Source organism: Lygodium microphyllum, chromosome 26 (assembly GCF_053477565.2).
Source record: "Lygodium microphyllum isolate KBCC chromosome 26, Lygodium_microphyllum_v1.1.10, whole genome shotgun sequence".
NCBI classification, from domain to species: domain Eukaryota; kingdom Viridiplantae; phylum Streptophyta; class Polypodiopsida; order Schizaeales; family Lygodiaceae; genus Lygodium; species Lygodium microphyllum.
In genome coordinates, this window is record NC_141160.1 from 91,155,642 (window position 1) to 91,174,743 (window position 19,102).

A 19,102-nucleotide genomic window follows, 5' to 3' on the forward strand; every position below is an offset into this window, starting at 1 on the left:
TACTTTTGAAGGATTGAAAAATAGGAAGTATCTCCATAATATATTCATAGGCAGCTCTGATTTACACCTTAGTTCCCAAATCCGTCAATGCTATGGCCATGTTATTTTTGGCAATCTCAAAGTTTGGAGACACCGCCAAACACCTGGCATATCAATTATCATTACTTCAAAAATGCTGTTCTAGTTTCCACTTTTTCGGACAAGTATCTACAACCTGAAAAACCAGTTTTGATCCAGTTGAATTGTACCTCTCATAGCAAGTAATAGCTGCATCCAAATCACCACGGTTTTTATAAATGACACCCATATTGCAGTATGCTTCAGCATACATTGGCCTGTGCTGAGCTGCCTTTTCATAACACTGCAGAGCTAGATCATATTGCATCATCTCTGAGTAGACTACACCTAGATTGTAGTAGGCAGGCTGTAGATTGCAAGAGAATAAGATTTACAGAATGTACAATCAACCATGCAATTTTGAGACAGAGAGACAGAGAGAGTGAGAATGAAAGAGAGAAAGAGAATACCCATGTTATAGATTGCAGGTCCATAATTTAACAATTAATCAACTGTTATTAAAAAGCCCAAAAATTGTGCATTTAAGCTCTTCATAAGTGTTGATAACTTACTGCATAGCTACCATCTGCTTTCAAAGCTTCATAATACTTTTGAAGTCCTTCTTGAACATTTCCTGAGAGTTTTAGGCTTGTCCCAAGGTCTGTCAAAGCCATTGCCAAGTTCTCAGAGGCAGGCTTGTAGCTTGGATCTGCAAGTAAAGCCTTGTGGCAGGCCTACATAGCAAAATAAAGAAGAGTCTTAGGAGCATGCGACTACTTAAGGAGGTGAACCACCACACAAGCCCCTATCCTTTGCCATAGTTGGAGAGCAACTGCTTTAAAAAAAACACAAGCTCAGTCACAAGTTGCAACACATAGGGCAAAGAACTCAATGGAAAACAATAGTATGCTACAATTCAATCGAACTAACTTTTCACAGAGCTGCATGATCATTCAGCACTTTACCAGACTGCGATGGCTAACAAACAGCAGGACACCTGCATAATGCTTCACTTGACCCTACAATTAATGAGGTCTTTCTCCAACATCAATGTCCCACTAAGTGGGAGAAATTTGGAGGATTGTGCTTCACCTGCTATACCATCCATATTTCCCCCAACTCCAAGGTCATCCTTTTCTCAAAGAGAGGGTCACACAACCACCAATATATATAGGAAACTAACCCCCTATCAGGAATTTGAAGCTTGCCAGGAATTTGCCTCAGCTCATGCTACTTTCAGGCATCGTGTCCAGTGCAAGAAGGAGCATGGGGCACAAGCTGATGAGCAAGAAGTTCTATATCCCATGCAAGTTCACAATACTAGAACCACATCCTATAGAATGCCCAACTTTTACAGCATGTGGGCTTGCTTCACTCACATCTTCACAACCAGCTACACTATATATCTCAGCCAGCTTGCGAGCTCCACTGTCCACATTGCAGCCTTTATCACCACCACCACCCTCGCACACCATGAATCTCTTCTAACTCAACCACGAATTATGTGTGTTTAGTTTTGATACCATAGGCCGTCTTACAACTTCAGGTACTTAAATATCGTCATCGTCATCATCATCATCATCATCCCATGTGCTGTCAGTCCATCACTCCCAACTCCAAGATGATAGGAGATACTCTAGAGAGGCACAAACACATAGGGTATATCAAAAACCCATGGAGACATGAAACAAATATGTAGATATCCTACTTACTACAAAATATAAGATGTTAGCATTGCCCTAATGCAAGAAAATTCAGCACCCGTTGTCATGAAGACATGTATTTTTGCAAGCCTCACTTAACATGTAGATTGATTTTTAATCACAAGTTTTAAGTAAATATTGCACATGTGAAGTGCAACTAAGGTTAGTGCAAATGAATGAGCCCGAGACCCGAGGGAATCAAGGGATGCCAAAGGCAAAAGTAGCAGTTAGTTATGTTACATAGATACTAGGTGGTATCCAATGCTGGTCCATGGCGTAAGTCATTTGTTTGGCCATAAGTGTCAATTGGTGACACTAGAGATGTGGCATTTAATGGTACTTAACATCACTTTGACGGTCAAAAAAGACCCAGGGACACTCAAAAAAAAAAGTGGATAAGCCAATTTAATCATTAGCTCATCAAACTATTTTTCTTGGCATGAAAATAACTATTATGTTGATTTTCAGTATTTTTAAACTGAAATTTAATATAATAATGTGGATAATGCTGAAAATTTGATTTAGAAAGCTGCCACTTGGCAAAACTTGCCCATGCAAGTTTGGAAAAGCTTAAACTGGGCCTGAAGGGAGAAAAAAATCTTGTTTTTGCATTTTGGAGCAGTTGAAAAGAGAGATTGGGTTGTTGCTGCTGCCAGCTTTTAGGGCCATTTGTCAGGCATTGGAGACCATTCTAGTAAAGGCCATTGCATATTCCTAACCAAGGTAAGCCGATGATCACGGCTGATGCACTTTCTCTTGAAGATTATAGCCTCGCATGCTCCCTTTGCTATTAGTGAATCCATCTTGAGCTGGAAAACTAGGTTAGCAACTCAATTTCACTAATTTCTCGTGACAAATCTCTGAATTTTCTCTCTATAGCATTCTTTGCTCCAACCATTTCCCAACTTTGCTCCAAGTTTTACGACAACCCAACCATTGGAGGTGGAGATTTTGAGTGGATCTCTGCATTAAACTCTAATTTACAGTAGAAATTAGGATTTAGCAGCTGCCTCGGGAACTGTTCCAAACATTGAAGACTCCAAGACCTGAATTATTTAAGTTTGAAGGTGATTTTCAACTAAAATCAAGTGGAGGACCAGCCAGCCATCAAATTTGGGGCATTTTCACTCTTCTTGAACTAGGTAAAGGCCAATTGATTACTCGAATCAAGGGGCAAATCAAGTTGAATTGGTCACTTTCGACAGCAAGGGGAGTTTGGATTGTGAAAGGGATTGGGAGAATTCCATTGTAAATCAACTTCTACTTCAATAACGATAAAGAATTACCAAAAGGGATGCCAGTTTTGGGGCCAACTGGGTGTCCATTGTCCAAAGATAAATAGGTACATTTGTATTTTTCAGTTTTTGCAATAAATGCTTGGTGTTGTATTTAAGTTGTAATCAAGGAATCACCACCCATCCACTGAAGGGAAGCTAGTTTCAATGGCTCCATCACCGGGATACCATCAAATCCTTTGAATTGGTCATGGGGCAGCAAGGATACTTTGGAGGAGGTACCATTTTTCATGCTATGGTTGGATAGGCACCGCCTATGGGAATGCATTGCACCATAGTTGTCTCCATACATCGCACGGTACTGATCGTACTGTGTGATGTGTACTGTACAATATCATATGGATTCGTACAATAAAACGGATTGTTTCTAGCCACCGCTTTTGCACGTCCTTCTATGTTCCCCCTGCGCTTTAATCCGGCGCGTTCCGCTTGCATGGAAATTTTTTGGGAGGGGGAAGCCTTGGATATTTCATCTCACCCCCTTTTCCAGCTATGCACTCCCCCCCAAAAAACCCCTCCTTGGATTCCATCCAACTAGTAGCCATCTTTGAATATTGACCCCTCTTTGACTGTTTAACCCCTCTCTCATCTACAAAAGGTGCTCCTATCCTCCATTCTTCCACACCAATTCAGCAAGCATTTGCCATTCTCATCTTCCTCTGTTGGTTCTTGAATTGACTTGTGATTTGTCATTCTCATCTCCCATCCCCTCTTTCCCACACCCTATCAAAGCATTTGCCATTCTCGAATCTCATCTCCCATCCCCTCTATCCCACACCCTATCAAAGCATTTGCCATTCTCATCTCCCATCCCCTCTCTCACACTCTTGCTCTTTCAACTTCACTCCAATACTCGGGCCTCTCCCTCTCTTTCAACTTTCAAGTTTCACTCAAGCATCTCTCTCTCTCTCTCTCTCTCTCTCTCTCTCTCTCTCTCTCTCTCTCTCTGTGTGGGCCTTTTCATCCGTCATTGGCACAATGACTCATGACAAGCACAAGGCCTTCAATTTGCATGCAATCCATGTGGAGAGGGACACAAAGAAGTCCAACTCCCACCATTGGACATGTAAGTATTGTGGTAGGAAATGCAAGAGAAATGCATAACCCCATGCACGGCAGCATAGGCATGATGCCTGAGGCACAATCTAAGCCATATGGATATGTATCTACACCCTAAGGGACTATTGGAGCACAAGAATATTGTGCTGGTCATGCAAGTGCATCTGATAGTGCAGGTTTCATGTAAATACAACAAATGCACCTTTTTGGCAGCAGCCTATTTATGATAGTTTGACACCCATAGGACCACCAAAGGACTACATGCACCCTTTTTGCAACAGCCTATTCAAGATAATTTGACACCCATAGGACTACGATGAGGGTGGTAAAAGTGTGAAGTTTAAGTCTTTCAATGGTGCACAAGATAGGCTGAAAGCAATTACTTTTATTTAACAATTTGATGCAGCTTATTCTAGAGACAACTTCAAGCATTTACAATATGCAAGACAACCACATTCTTGAAGGGAAATGCATTGGAGTAGTCGTCTACACTTCTCATTCAAGGGAAAGCACCTACCACTTAGATCAACTTCAAGCAAATGTTTACTTCAAATTGGTTGATAAGTACCTTTGAAGTAGACATTATGACAATATGCAACCGATTGGATTCCAAGGATTGCAAGAACTTGGATCATTATAATAAGAAGTTTTGGAATGGTTTGCTGCCCATTACTTCTTATTGGTCAATACCCCTCCATAAGTAAGTGGAGAAGTATGTTTGTTGTTTCTCACAGGATTTTTGCATAAAGTCCACTGTTTCTAGCATGTCTCAACTCATTGAAACTCCTACTATAGTTGATGCATTACTGCATGAAAAAGATGCAAGGTTCCAAGACATTGATGCCCAGTCACATGTCAAAGAGGCTAAGGCTGAGAAAAAGGGGAGATCTGAAATAAAGGCTGAAAATGAGGGTAGATCTGAAAATAGGCTTGGAAAGAGGAATAGATGGCAAAGAAAGAGTGGGGAAAAATGATGCATAACCTAAGGAATTGATGGCTGAAAATAAATGCTTTATTTGTGAGCAAGAAAGACACACGGCAAGGGGCTGTCCTAATAGGCAGCAAGCTGAAAAAGACAATGGCTGATCATATCTTTTTACATAGCATGTGTCTAAGTACCATCGTATGCCAGGGTCGATCATTACTGATCGTGACCCATAGATGGCAAGTTTCTTTTGAAAAGGATTGCTTGAGAATATGGGCACAATGATGAAATTCTCTTCATCCTTTCATCCACCAACCAATAGTCAGTACAAGGAGGCTAACTCCACAGTTTTAGATCTTTTGAAGTGCTATGTATTGCACTGCAAAGCGCAATGCAAATAGTATTTGCCATTGGTTGAGTTTGCATATAACAACACAATGCGTAGTTCCACAAGTAAGGCTCATTTTGAGGTGGTAAAGGGTGGTAAGAAAGTAACCCCTATTTTGCACACAAAACATAAGATCTTTGAGGTTGATCACTATGTGGAGAGCATGGATGCAACTTATCAGAAGTTTAAGAATGCATTCCAAAGATCGCAGCATTAGCAAATGAGAACAGCTAATCATCGTAGGCGTGCTTCACACTTTGCAAAGGGTGATTATGTGTTGATGCATTTTGAAAAGGCATGGCTGAAAAAGATGAAGGGCAAAGAGAGATTATATCCAAGGCTCAATATGCAATACTATGGGCCATTTCAAGTGTTGGAGAGGATCAATTATGCATGTTATAGACTGAAATTGCCTCCACACTCGTAAATACACGATGCCTTTCATGTGAGCTTGCTTAGGCGTTTTCATGGTGACATGGCCGAGCATGTATCTGTTGAAATTCAGCTTGAGGTTAAGAGCTCGATAAGCTGCTGGTACCTGAGCACATTTTGGTGCACAAAGAGTGGAAGATCAGAAGTAAAGTTTCCATACAATATTTGTAAAGTTTTAGAACTATTTACCAATGGATGCCAAATAGATGGAGGTTTTAGAACTTTACCTTGATGCTTTCCAATTAGAGCCGACTTTAGATCAGGCTCAGTCACATTCAACAGAGCAGGGTTCCAAAGTATTACATGATGCTCGTAAGGGAGCTAGTACTTCCACTCCTCAGTGATGGACAGATCTAGATTTAGTGGATCTTGGATATATTCAGCATACATTCAAAGTACTATAGCTGACACTATGTTTGCCATGAGATCACTATTCAATGCCCTAGGCACTATGTTTGGTATGCATATGGTATGGTTTATTATCTATGGCTCTAAAACTGTACATTTACATCACTTAATGATCATGAGGGGCTGATTGTCAAATGCTGCTTTTCAGCGTATGGTCATTACTTTTCACTGATTTTATGGACAGCAGCCTATGTTATGATGTCATTGATGTTTCAGCCATGGTTTATGCTATACTATGGATTAGTTTTGTTAGATTAATTGAGGTCATGACTAATGGATCCATCGCATGATAATCTCACAATGTCTTTGAGTTCTTTGTGAGTCTTATGTTGTGTTATGTTGGCTGGTAATTTTCAGCATGTATTGGGCATATAGAAAGATTGAACAGCAATGCGCAATGTTGTGTCAACTATGATGCCTTGTGGAAAATTTTACTACAGCATATTGCTTTTGATGCATCTAGCAGTGCAATCAGGGACGATTGCAAGGATTTTAAGGGAGAGGACTATCATGAGGACGTGTTTTTGCAAGCCTCACTTAACATGTGGATAAATTTTTAATCATATGTTTAAGTAAATGTTGTACACGTGAGGTGCAAGTGAGGTTAGTGCAAATTAATGAGCCCGAGACCCACAGAATCAGTGGATGTCTGAGGCAAAAGTTGCAATCAGTTGTGCTACACAAATACTAGCCGGTATCCGATGCCAGTTATTGGCATAAGTCATTTATTTGGCCAAAAGAGTCAGTCGGTGACACTAGAGATTAGCGTTTAATAGTACTTAACACCGATCTAATAGTAAAAAATGGCACACGAACACTTGAGAGATGAATCCTAGCCAATTTACTTACTGGCTGGTCCAACCATTTTTCTGGGCATTAAAATAAATATTATATTAGTTCTCAATGGTTTTAGACTGAAATTTAATACAATAATGTGGATAATGCTGGAAACTCAGTTTACAGGGCTGCCACTGGCAAAACTTGTCTGTGCAAGATTAGGAAAGCTGAATTGGGCTTGAAGGGAGAATAAAATTTAGTTTTTGCATTTTGAAGCGGTTGGGAAGAGAGGTTGGGTTGCTACTGCCTACTTTTGGGGCCATTTCTCAACCATTGGAGACCATTTTGGTGAAGATGGTTGCATATTCCTGACCAGGGGAAGCTGGTGATCACGGCTAAAGCACTTTCTCCTGAAGATTACAACCTCTAATGCTCCCTTTCCTCTTGGTGAATCCATTTGGAACTGGAAAACTGGGTCAACAGCTCACTTTCACTAAATTCTCGTGACAAATTTCTGAATTCTCTCTCTGTATAGCATTCTCTCTCTTTCTCCAACCATTTCCCAGCTTTGCTTCAAGTTTTACAGGAATCTAGCCAGATGGAGATTTTGGGTGAATCTCTGATGTAAACCCTAATCTACAGTAAAAATTAGGGTTTAGCAGTTGCCTCAAGAAGCATGCCAGACATTGAAGATTCCAATACCTAAATTATTAAGAGCTGAATCTGATTTTCAGCTGAAATCGGGTGGAGGACCAGCTAGCCATTAAATTTGGGGCATTTCCACTCTTTTCAAAGTGGATGAAGGCCAATTCGTTGCCTAAATCAAGGGGCAAATCAAATTGAAGACTTGTTGGTCACTTTCGACAGTAAGGAAAGTTTGGATTGCGAAGGGGATTGGGAGAATCCAATTGTAAATCAACTTTCACTTCAATAAAGCTAAAGAAATACCGAAAGGGGAGTCAATTTGGGGGCCAACCACTTAAGTGCCCACTCTCAAAAGATTAGTAGGTAAATGTGTATTTTGAGTTTTGTAATAAATGCTTGGTGTTATGATTAAGTTGTAATCAAAGAGTTACCACCATCCAAGCCATTTTTAGGGATTTATCATTTCCCGCATGGAAAATCATAAATTTCTCTCTCTACAACATTCTCTCACCTTCTCCAATCTATTCTCGAATAGTCTCAGCAAATCTTAGCCATTTGGAGCAGATATCAGCCAAATTTGGTGGACAGCAAAGGAATTTCTACCGTAAACCCTAATTTACAGTAGAAATTAGGGTTTAACAACCAACTTGGGACCCGTACCCAACAATAGAAGACTGAAATCAGCAATTGGAATTCAAGTAATTGCCAAAAATTTCAGATGCCAACCCATCCCATTTGATTTGGGGCAGCATTTGGCTAGTCAAGGGTCCAATTTAGACAAGTCCTGAGTGAAGATCAAGGGGCAAATTGCCCAAAAGGCTTGCTGATCATTTATGACAACAAGGGGCAATTGGATCAACGGAGGAGATTGAAGAATTTCAGTTGTACTCCTTCCAATTGCAATATAAGTTAAAGAAATATTGCAAGGGGCGCCAATTTTGTCCAAGATTGTATGGTAAAGTGTGCATTTCAGTTTTGTGAATTTATTTATTATTGTAATTAAGTGCTTAATCAAGTCATTGCCACCCTATCCGAGGGGGAATGTGTTAAGAGTCATTTCCTAGACGCGGCCACGTCAGCAGTGCCACATAGCAATAGTTGTGGACTGCAACAACAGTCTGCACGACTGCAACAGTTGGCTGCATTTAATGCAATCGACTTGATCATTTATGGGCATTACTTTCAGCCTATAAATAGGCTGAGTTTCCAGCAGTCTTTGTACATTGTCTTTGACAAATTTCAATCTACTGACTGCGGAGATTGCTCTCAGGGCTGAGAGAGATCAAGATCCTCGAGGTGGAGACATACGTAGATATTTTCTCTACCCCATGTATAATTCTGCATCCTTATACAGCATTCTTCACAACAGATTTTCTATGTTTCACTCTCTTTCTCTCTCTTTGCTCTCTTTGTTCACTCTGTCACAGTCATTCGCTTCCACATTGCTTCACTTTGACATGGTATCAAAGCAATGAAGGACTGACCTAGGGTGGACCTATTTGAAGAGGAGTTTTCAGCGCAACACAGGGCTGCGTCTTCAGTGTTCAAGTGCGAGCAAGTGGGCTACGCATCAAAACAAGGCTGAGGCGAGCGTGGGCGTGCAAGAAAAGAGAAGATTTGCTGAAGTTGCTGCTGTTTCTACTGTTAGAGAAGGAAGAAGGCTGTGTTTCTAGCCTTCAAGTGCAGATTTTACCTTTTCATCGCCTTCAGCGGGTGAAGAAGGAACAAGACGAGCGAACCTCAAACCTAGCACATTGTATTTTCACAATCAAAAGGAGCTGCTTTTTGTGTTTTGTGCAAGCATTGTAGGTGAAGATGTCTTCTGAGGCCGAGACAGAGTTTCAAGCGATCATGGACTGGAAGGTGCCTATCCTACCGACTCTTCCTTCAAATCAAAAGCTTGATGGTGAGAACTATCGCATCTAGCGGGTCATGATGCTTGCCATATTGGAGTCCTATGATTTGGCCAAGCTGGTTACGCAGGCTATCAATTGTCCTTCGCGAGATGAGTCCAAACTCTCTTCCAGTGAGAAGGCAAAGTTGGCAAAAGCTCAAGCACATTGGGATAAACTCAATGCTCGCATTCGCTCGTTTTTATTTCTCTCATGTACTACAGTTGTTCTCTCTCATATAGAATATTTGACAGTGGCTAGGGAGATATGGCTAGAGTTGGATCATATGTATAATCGGATGACCGTCATGAAGCGAGTTTCTTTGGAAGTGCAAATGAGGACTATGAGTGTCAACAAGTCATCATCCATGCAAGAGCATATCAACAAGCTGAGGCAACTTCAGATGTAGGTTCAAAACGCAGGAAAGGTGATCACTTCTGAAGACATGGCAATAACTCTTCTTTCACAGTTACTGCCTTGCTTCAATGGTTTTTATTCCACCTTGACTGCTTCAGGGAGGTCGGTATGAGACGCTTCAGTGGGAAAAATTGGTTCCTATGGTCTTGGACCAAGAGGAGCAACTGAAAGAAACCAATGCTTCGAAATCTGAAGCTTTGGTTGGCCAGTCCTCTCAAAAGAAGGGGAAGGACTAAAAGAAGAAGAAGGAAGATAAATCTAAGAAGGACAAAGACAAGGTGGTTGAGGATTCGACCCTGTTAGCTTCTAATGCTGCGTTGACCACCCCATTTACTTGGGAGTGGATTGTTAACAGTGGTGCCTCTAGGCACATGACTCCTCCTTCAACGGGTGTTACTCATTTGCAGCCTTCTCATGGTCAGATTCTTATCGGAGATAGTTCATCTCTTCTGATTCAGGGATAAGGCAACATGTATCTTATTCCAAATGAGCGTGGTGGTGCCCATACATCTGACGTACTTTCTATGCCGGCTTTGGGGTATCATCTTCTCTCAGTGCACAAGATTTGTGCCCTCGGCCTCTTGGTCAAATTTGATGTGGATTATTTTTGGATTCTTGATCGAGGATCGAGAGCGGTTCTTTCTTTAGGTTATGAGGAGAATGGAGTCTACAAGTTGTGGTCTATTTCTGCCTTGACTTCTCTTCTTCTTACCTCCCAAACTCAGTCCGAGCTTTCGTATGCTCGGTTTGGTCACCTCAATTATGAATACCTTCAGAAGGCGTTTAAGGATCAGTATGTTCGAGGTTTGCCAGATATTGTGGTGAGTCGGCACCCTTGTATATCCTGCATCCGTGGAAAGCAGACTTGTGATGTTGTTCCCAGCAAGGCTTCGAGGCGGTCTTCAGCACCCTTGGAGCTTGTTTCCACCGATCTTTGTGGACCGATGAGGATGAAATCCCTTAGAGGGAGTTTGTATTTCATGCTCATTGTAGATTATTATAGTAGGATGACATGGGCCTATTTCTTGAAACTGAAGTCGGCGGCTTTCTCCAACTTCAAGGATCCGTTGCTCTTTGAGAAGAACCGATCCGAGCGGAAGCTGAAGACCTTACGATTGAACAAGGGCGGAGAATTTATTTATAATGAGTTTGCTCGGTTTTGTGCAGATCATGGCATACATCAAGAGTTTGCCAATACAAACATCCCTCAAGAGAATGGCATTTTGGAGCGGAAGAATTGCAGTGTGATAGAGATGGCCCATACCATGATGGAGCATCGTCAAACACCTCAGTGTCTATGGGTTGAGGCTCTGGCTACTTCAATTCACATTCTTAATTGTTCCCCTACTTCCACTGTTGTTGGTATGACTCCTTTTGAGGCGTACTTTGGATCAAAGCCCGATGTTTCTTATTTCAGGGTTTTTGGGTGTGATGCTTATGTTCACATCCCGAAAACACACCGTGAAAATTTTGAAGCTACTTCTAGAAGCCACGCATTTGTGAGCTTTATCTCGCAATCTCAAGGCTACCGATTGTATGATCCTGTTAAGCGGGATGTCTACACAAGTCGTGATGTCCGATTCGTGGAGGTTCCAACCCCAAAGGGGGGTGAGGATCACCCTGTACTTGGAGATCCCAGTGATAGATTAGCCCCAGCAATTGTTCCTCTCAAGCCTGTGTCTCTTGAGGACTCTTCTTCACATGAGAAGCCTACTACCCAGCCACCGGATTCATCAATCGGTCCTCTGTTGATAGTGGACCTTCCAGAAACTTCAGCAGATGGAGAGTGCCGAGGCGAGATTCAGCCTCCTCCTCGTTGGACTCGTGACACACTCCGAGATTTAGGGATCGAGGGGGTCCCTGGGGAGTGGCAACCGCAAGATGGACCATGGAGGTCACGACGGCACCAAGCACATACTATGAAGCTTGTTTGCTCTAACTACTGTTTGATGTCCCGTGTTATGCAGGATAGAGAGCCTACATCAGTGAAGGAGGCTTTACAGTTTGATCATTCACGAAAAGCGATGGAAGCTAAGTTGGAGGCTATTGAGTGAAATGGCACTTGGTACCTTGTGCCTCGTCCCTCTCATAAGAAGGTGATTGGTGTCAAATGGGTCTTCAAAACCAAGTATCATAGTGATGGCTCTTTGCACAAGCACAAGGCTCGACTTGTTACTAAAGGTTTTGCACGGTGCCCATGTGTTGATTTCCATGATACTTTTGCCCCTACTGCTCGCATGGCGACTATTCGTGCTATTCTTGCCTTGGCTGGTCATAGAAGATGGCCTGCCTTTCAATTGGATGTGAAGTCAAGACTTCTTGAATGGTGATTTGAAAAAGGAGATCTATGTAGAGCAGCTTCCTAGCTTTGGTTCCTTGAATGGGAATGTTTACAGGTTGAAGAAGGCCTTGTCTGGCCTGAAGCAAGCTCCGTGTGCTTGGAACGAGAAGATTGATTCGTTTCTCTAGGCCAAGTTGGGATATCAGCGCTCTGGGACTGATCCACAACTTTATGTGCACACTTCCAAGGGTGGTCGTGTGTTGTTTGTTTTGTATGTTGATGACTTGATTGTTACAGGTGATCATGCCCAAAAGGTCGAAGAGACGAAGGCAGCCCTACATCAGAAGTTTGAGATGACAGATTTAGGACCTCTCCATTTCTTTTTGGGCCATGAGATTTATCAAACTCAGAGGGGGATTTTCATCTCTCATCAGATATACGTACAGGAGCTCTTGGTGACTTTTGAGATGGAGGATTGTCGGTCCATTTCTACTCCTATGGATCCGAACTGGAAGGCCACTTCGCACGCAGATTCTCCTTTGGTGGATGCTACCCGCTACCGCCAACAGCTGATTGGATCATTGATTTGGCTCCTCAACACACGGGTTGATCTATGTTTTGATGTAGGTCTCTTGGCTGGGTTCATGAGTGCAACTCAGTAGGTGCATTGGCAAGCTGCTCAAAGGATACTTTGATTTCTGAGGGGGACCTCCGACCTCAGGATTTCCTATCCAACAGGTACAAGTGCTTCTGATCTTGTTCTTGCAGGTTGAAGTGATTCAGATTGGGTTGGTGATGTGGATCAAAGGTGGTCTACTATAGGTTATTGGGTGTTGGTGCTATCTCTTGGAGTAGCAAGAAGCAGCCCACAGTAGCCCTATCTTCGACTAAGGTAGAGTATCGGGCTGCGTCTTCTACCACATGTGAGACTGTGTGGCTTCAGTGGACCGCGGTTGTTGAAGGAGTTTCGTTGCCCCCAAACTCGTCCTACTATTTTGAGGTGTGACAATGAGAGTTGCATTGCCTTGGCACGGAATCCCATATTCCATGCCCGGATGAAGCAAATAGAGATCCAGTATCACTTCATTAGGGAGAAGCTTCTGGATGAGACCATAGATGTGGAATACTGTAAGACCAAAGACAATCTTACAAATTTGTTTGCGAAGGCACTTCCCCACGCTTTACTTCACCGACACTCTAGATCCCTCCGTCTGCTGCCTTATCCAAGATCTGAGAGCTGCCACGCGGCAGCAATCTGACTGCATCAATCAGCTACTTGATCATTTATGGGCATTACTTTCAGCCTATAAATACGCTGAGTTTTCAGCAGTCTGTGCATTGTCTCTGACAGATTTCAGCCTGCTGACTGCAGAGATTGCTCTCGGGGCTGACGGAGATCGAGATCCTCAAGGTGGAGACATATGCAAATATTTTCTATGCACCCATGTATAATTCTGCATCCTTATACAGCATTCTTCACTGCAGATTTTTTGTGTTTCACTGTCTCTTTCTCTCTCTCTCTTCTCTCTCTGTTCACTCTGTCACGGTCATTCGCTTCCGCATTGCTTCACTCTAATAGAAGGCTGGTTTCATAGTGGGTGCTTCCCGCCAATCCCGCTAGAGTAGCTAATGTGCTGCCTTTTGGAGCTGATTTGTTGTCACCTTGATTCAGCTGGCCAATGCCCAACCTGCCTCATATCAAAGGAGCTGCCTGACCTACGTTTTTTATATTATGTTTATAGGGACATAGTGAAAAAATATATCTTCTTTGTTAAATTTATCAGCTTTCTACGTAATGAATATAGAGGGGAGAGCTTTAATTTCAACGATGCATGAGCTCATCGTCCATGCTTTTAGGCATAGCCTACTTAAGGGTGAACGAACCGAACCTCAGAGAGAAATAAGCCCTACTAAAGACCACCATAATGCACTATGGAGGTTTCCCCCAAGCTACTTTTGGGTCCAATGGCTTCCATAGCGCGTAGTTCTACAATCCACCCCACCAAGAGATTGAGGCTATTGGACACCACCTTTTCAACAATCCTTTCCATTGAGAGAGCAAGCCTTTTTGACTCCTCTGGCCCCACAGTCTGCTCCACCGAGACTGAGGTTGTTGCCCACCTATGGCCCCACAGGACCAACATTTCCCCTCCCCCCTCATATGACTCCACAAATACCAAATCTAATGAGGGCATTGAGGAGATTATCTACGATAACCCTACCTCCCATCCCTCTTCTACTAAGTTTCAAGAGGCCATCTTTGAGAGCTGTCTAGTTTCTATTCCTTTGAAGCCTCAAATACCTTCTTCAGCACCGCTAGTGGTCCTTCCTTCATCATCATGAGGTCTAGCAGCAATGATCCATGAGTTATCAGCTTCCCTATCTCTATCAAAAGTGGATCCTATTTCTTTGTCTTTTGACGGGGATTTGCTTCCTCCAATTTCAAAGGGAGTCACTACTCATCATGTAATCCTTTGCACACCTCGGCAAAAAGTCTTTGCATTCTTTGTCTTCCCTTGGATGGGATGATCGACATCAAGTTGTCATCCCACCAATTGATGCCCAAGATCTACAAGTTCAACGTAGGTCAGGGCCTTGGATGTCTTAGCCATGACTTGGTGGCTATGCCTTTGCATTCTTACCAACATGGAGACACAAAGCTAGTGGCTTCTCTCCCAAGGTCGAGTTCTCAAGCACCATCAACTCACTCTATCTATTGCTCTTCCTTACATGTGTCCTTTCAAGTGGAATACCTAGATAACTTAGTCAAGAATGTCTCTTTTACTCCTTCTAGGGCACCTTTTGAGCCTAAGAGGAGGTATTGAGATAACAAAGACGTTAAGTTCATTGTATTCCATTAATTCTTATTTTGATGATTTCCATATACAACCCCAAAAATGCCTTCTTTGTATCATTTATAAGCATTTGGGTAGCACCCGAGAGAGTCGAGCACCACCCTAGTGTTAGAGAGTCATTCCCTCGCCACGTCAGCAGTATGGACAGCACAGGAGCCATGTCAGCAGGACGCGTCAGCAAGCGCAGGTGCCATGTCAGCACAGTCAGACAAGTGCCACGTGGCACAGCAGCAATCGGACAGGTTTTTGGGCAGTGGGCTGCATTAAATGCAGCCGACCTGTTTCTGCCCATTTTTTGTGATTATTTTCTCTGCTATTTCTCCAGTTCAGTCCAGCACTTGGACACACATTCTGATCTTGAGATCTGACAGAGACAGACTGCAAAGACGGAAAGCACCTGGGCTGACGGAGATCGAGGTCCTCAAGGCGAAGACACACACAAATATTTTATCTGCACCTGTGTATATTTCTGCATTCTATACAGCATACTACACTGCAGATTTTCTGCATTACACTATCTCCTTTTCTCTCTCTCTCTCTTCTCTCTGTGTTCACTCTCTCTAGGCCCTTGTCCTATGCTTTTGCATCGCTGCACTCTGACACCTAGATGGTTCAGTGACTTATGTGCCTATAAATAGAGCATGGGTATTCTTCACTCTCATTCTTGAGTCAATCTGCCTCTTCACCGACTGCTGATCACCTTCGCCTGTCCAACGCCTAGTGGATGCTTCCTGCAAGAGTGGCTCATGCTGCCTTTCAGAGCTGATTTGTTGCTGCCTTCATTCAATTGGCTGTTGTCCAGCCTACCGCCCTATCAAAGGAGCTGCCCAACCTAAGTGTCAGCCTAGTGACCTGTTCATCATCATTCCCACTACTGTGTTTGCTGGTTTCACTCCTCATTGAACTAGTACAGCAGATCATCTTCATCATTATTGTGTGTTTTCAGCTCCCACTGCTCTTCATTCTTCTTCTATATTTTGAGTTTTCTTATCAAACTGTTTGCCATACACTCTATGTTTATCCCTACAAAAACCACCATCTCTTGACATGGTACCAGAACATGCCATTCCATCTCTTGACAGTGGTTCCACCATAAGGAATCGCCTTAGACAAAGACACTGAGAGATGCAAAGCATGCCACCCATGGCTCACCAAATCACGTCCCCGCTTAAGGCACCACCAAATGATACAACTGATACTGGCATGCATTCAAGCAGCTCTACCTATGTGCTTCAACCTCTCTCTCTCTCTCGGAATCGGCGTGGACTTGAACATCCCTCGTGGGAGTCAGAGTTGCGAGCAGTCGGGCTGGACAGCTTCACACCCTCTCATCACAGCCCCCCCCCCCCCCTCTCTCTCTCTCTCTCTCTCTCTCTCTCTCTCTGCGTGTTTTTTTTTTTTTAAGAAGAAAAAAACAACAACAGCGATCATAAACAAACAAACAAAACAACAAGAGGGTGCAGGTGCATTGTAGCCTCAAGCCATATCATAATTACATTCAATCTTGCATGACTCCAAACTGTTCTAGTGAGTGTTTTGATGATATGCCTCTGGGTCCAAGGATGTGTGCTGCAAGCTTGCTATAAATCCTGCCATAAACCATTCCAGAGTCCCACAAAAATGTAGTTCTGAAATTTGACGAGAGCCTCCTTCTATTCTACTATTTTTCATACAAACAATGTTATGATATTGAATATGGTGGATGCATTATGAACCCGAGTAAAATCCTCCTTCCCTTTCCTCTTCAAGTATACATCTTAAAAAAGACAATACTTTACTCATCTGTTCATCATTTATGGAATCCAACTTCAGCTAAAACATAGCCTACAATGTCAAGAGATGTGGATATGCACAGACATCTTTGACAAACAGCATCCATAGTCTGTATTTGTCTACAGCCTCATCTGTAATCCAATGCAGTGTTTCAACCAATGACAGGCTTCACGTAAGAAATCAATATCAGACATAAAGTTACAATCAATAACAGGTGAAATCAGACAAAGGAAAATGGCATAGATATGATAGACTATAAAGCTTCAATAGTTTTGAGCTGCAACTAGGCTACATGACTAAATTTATTTGTGACTGGAATCAATGAACCACAAAGACCAGCAGTAACATAACTCCTAGGAAATTTATACTTATTTGCCTGAGTAATGCTATTCAAATTACACTTGAAACCACATGAGTGAGATTTGACATAATACCTCAGCTGCTTCCAGCAGATGTCCCTCTTCTCTGTATAATATCCCACAATGAGTAAAAGCGCATGCATTTTTTGGATCCAACCTTAAAGCATCTGCAAAACTTTCAAATGCCTGCCTAGCAAAACCTTGCATCTGAAGACAAATGCCTTTTCCTACATAAGCTTCCACGTTTCTAGGATCAACTTCTAGTATACTCTCATAGAGAGTGAGAGCATCAGCAAACTTGTTTCGTGACCTGAGTATCTCTGCATAAGAAAGGCCATCCTTTCCACCAACACGATGAGATGTTGAAGAATTGAGAGTTGGAGTTGAACCTGTTACTGTGAAGTTTGCACTGCCATTTGCAATCAGACCTGGTGAGCCACGTCGTTTGGTTCTCTGACCTTCCCCTGTGCTTTCTCTCTCCCTCACTCCACTGGTGACCTGTGGCTGACCAATCTGTGACTCTGGCCATGCCATAATAGATCCAACACTGCCCTTCATTTCTTTTCAAGGGCCATGACAGTGTCCTGTTTGGGTCCTGAACCAAGTAAACAGCAATAAGTCATGTAGTACATGTATTTTATTCATCTTAACAATTACCCGCACTTCTTTGAAAGTATTTGGTTATGGTGAGTGGTTCCGGGGCATGATGTAAGAAAAGCATATATAAAATGCCAGAGAAAATTTAGCTTCTTGAGTTCCCAGGTGAATATAACATTAAACAAGAGGAAAAGAGATTGACTGACTGCGTTTTGTGAATTTCAATATTTCAATAACAACAATATTAATCAATTTTGTAAGCTCTATAAAACGGCGATCAGCTAAAAAACCTGCAATGTCTTTCTTACACAATGAAGGCAAACTGTCGCTGTATGCCAAGATTGAAGAAAAACCCTAACTGAAACAGCTAAACTACGGTAGATTCTCGCTCTTTAAAAATCAGGAAATACAAAACGTAAAGGTTTTGAGAAGCACCTGTAAGATACCATGGAATTTCCTCGAAGGATCAAAAGGAAGCCACCAGTACAATGATCCACTGACAAGGAGGACAAAAATAAAGGACACCGCACGACTGCAGAGAGGATTCTCTCTGGAGAGAGAATGTGATGAAATCCAGGATGAACAGCTGGCGATTGTATGAAATTTCCTTTGTCCTCTCGGCTATCCGCTCGTCCTGCTGGTACTTTAAACCTGCCTTTGCTGCTGACGGCACTGTTAATGGAGTGATGACGACGGTGACAATGATACAGCTATGCTGCTGTATAGGCAGTTTGTTTTGTCTGCCCAGGAAGAGGGAAGAAAAGCAGTCCTGTGCTTCCTTTTCCCCCTTTCTGTATTCTCGCCTACTAGTCCACTTCATTCTAGCATTGTTTGCATTTTAATGTCCTCCCTCCCTTGGAGTACCCGCACACATCCAGCCTGCATATTACATACGCTTTGCATAACATTACCTATACACCCTATGTAAAGAAAGAATCTAATGGACGAGTGCATTGATGTTTAAGAAGGCGCCTTGATAGGTCTCCAAAAGGAATGCAATGTAGCAAGCAATTGAGAAGCATTGAACAATAGATGTTACGGCTTGTGCATGTGTGTGCGTGTGTATTGCATTCGATTCCTAGCAATGGACCTCATATGTACTTCCTACTTGTATGGGCATTGCAAGGCACTTTTAAAACTTTTTACACATGTAAGTAAGAGGCATTGCTATTATTTGTTTCCATTGCACACCTCATTCTTTAGGGCTTCCATGCTCAACAGTAGCATATCTAATGAAAC

At 42.5% G+C, this 19,102-nt stretch overlaps 1 protein-coding gene across 2 annotated transcripts in view; it reads right to left on the reverse strand.

Annotated features, from left to right (window-relative positions):
• SPY (Tetratricopeptide repeat (TPR)-like superfamily protein) overlaps window positions 1–18,738 on the reverse strand; it is a 94,715-nt gene extending 75,977 nt beyond the window's left edge. Inside the window, exons 1-6 of one of the 2 annotated variants that reach the window (XM_087668632.1) lie at window positions 18,299–18,738; window positions 17,656–17,861; window positions 17,342–17,372; window positions 630–791; window positions 249–424; window positions 68–143 (exon numbers count right to left, since the gene is read on the reverse strand). In XM_087668632.1, coding sequence (XP_087524758.1) covers window positions 68–143; window positions 249–424; window positions 630–791; window positions 17,342–17,372; window positions 17,656–17,795 — 585 coding nt within the window. In that variant the 5' untranslated portion in view covers window positions 17,796–17,861; window positions 18,299–18,738. Of the gene's footprint in view, window positions 1–67; window positions 144–248; window positions 425–629; window positions 792–17,341; window positions 17,862–18,298 lie in introns of both variants that reach the window. The other variant, XM_087668631.1, reaches the window with a different exon arrangement.
• Between the last annotated feature and the right edge of the window lie 364 nt (window positions 18,739–19,102).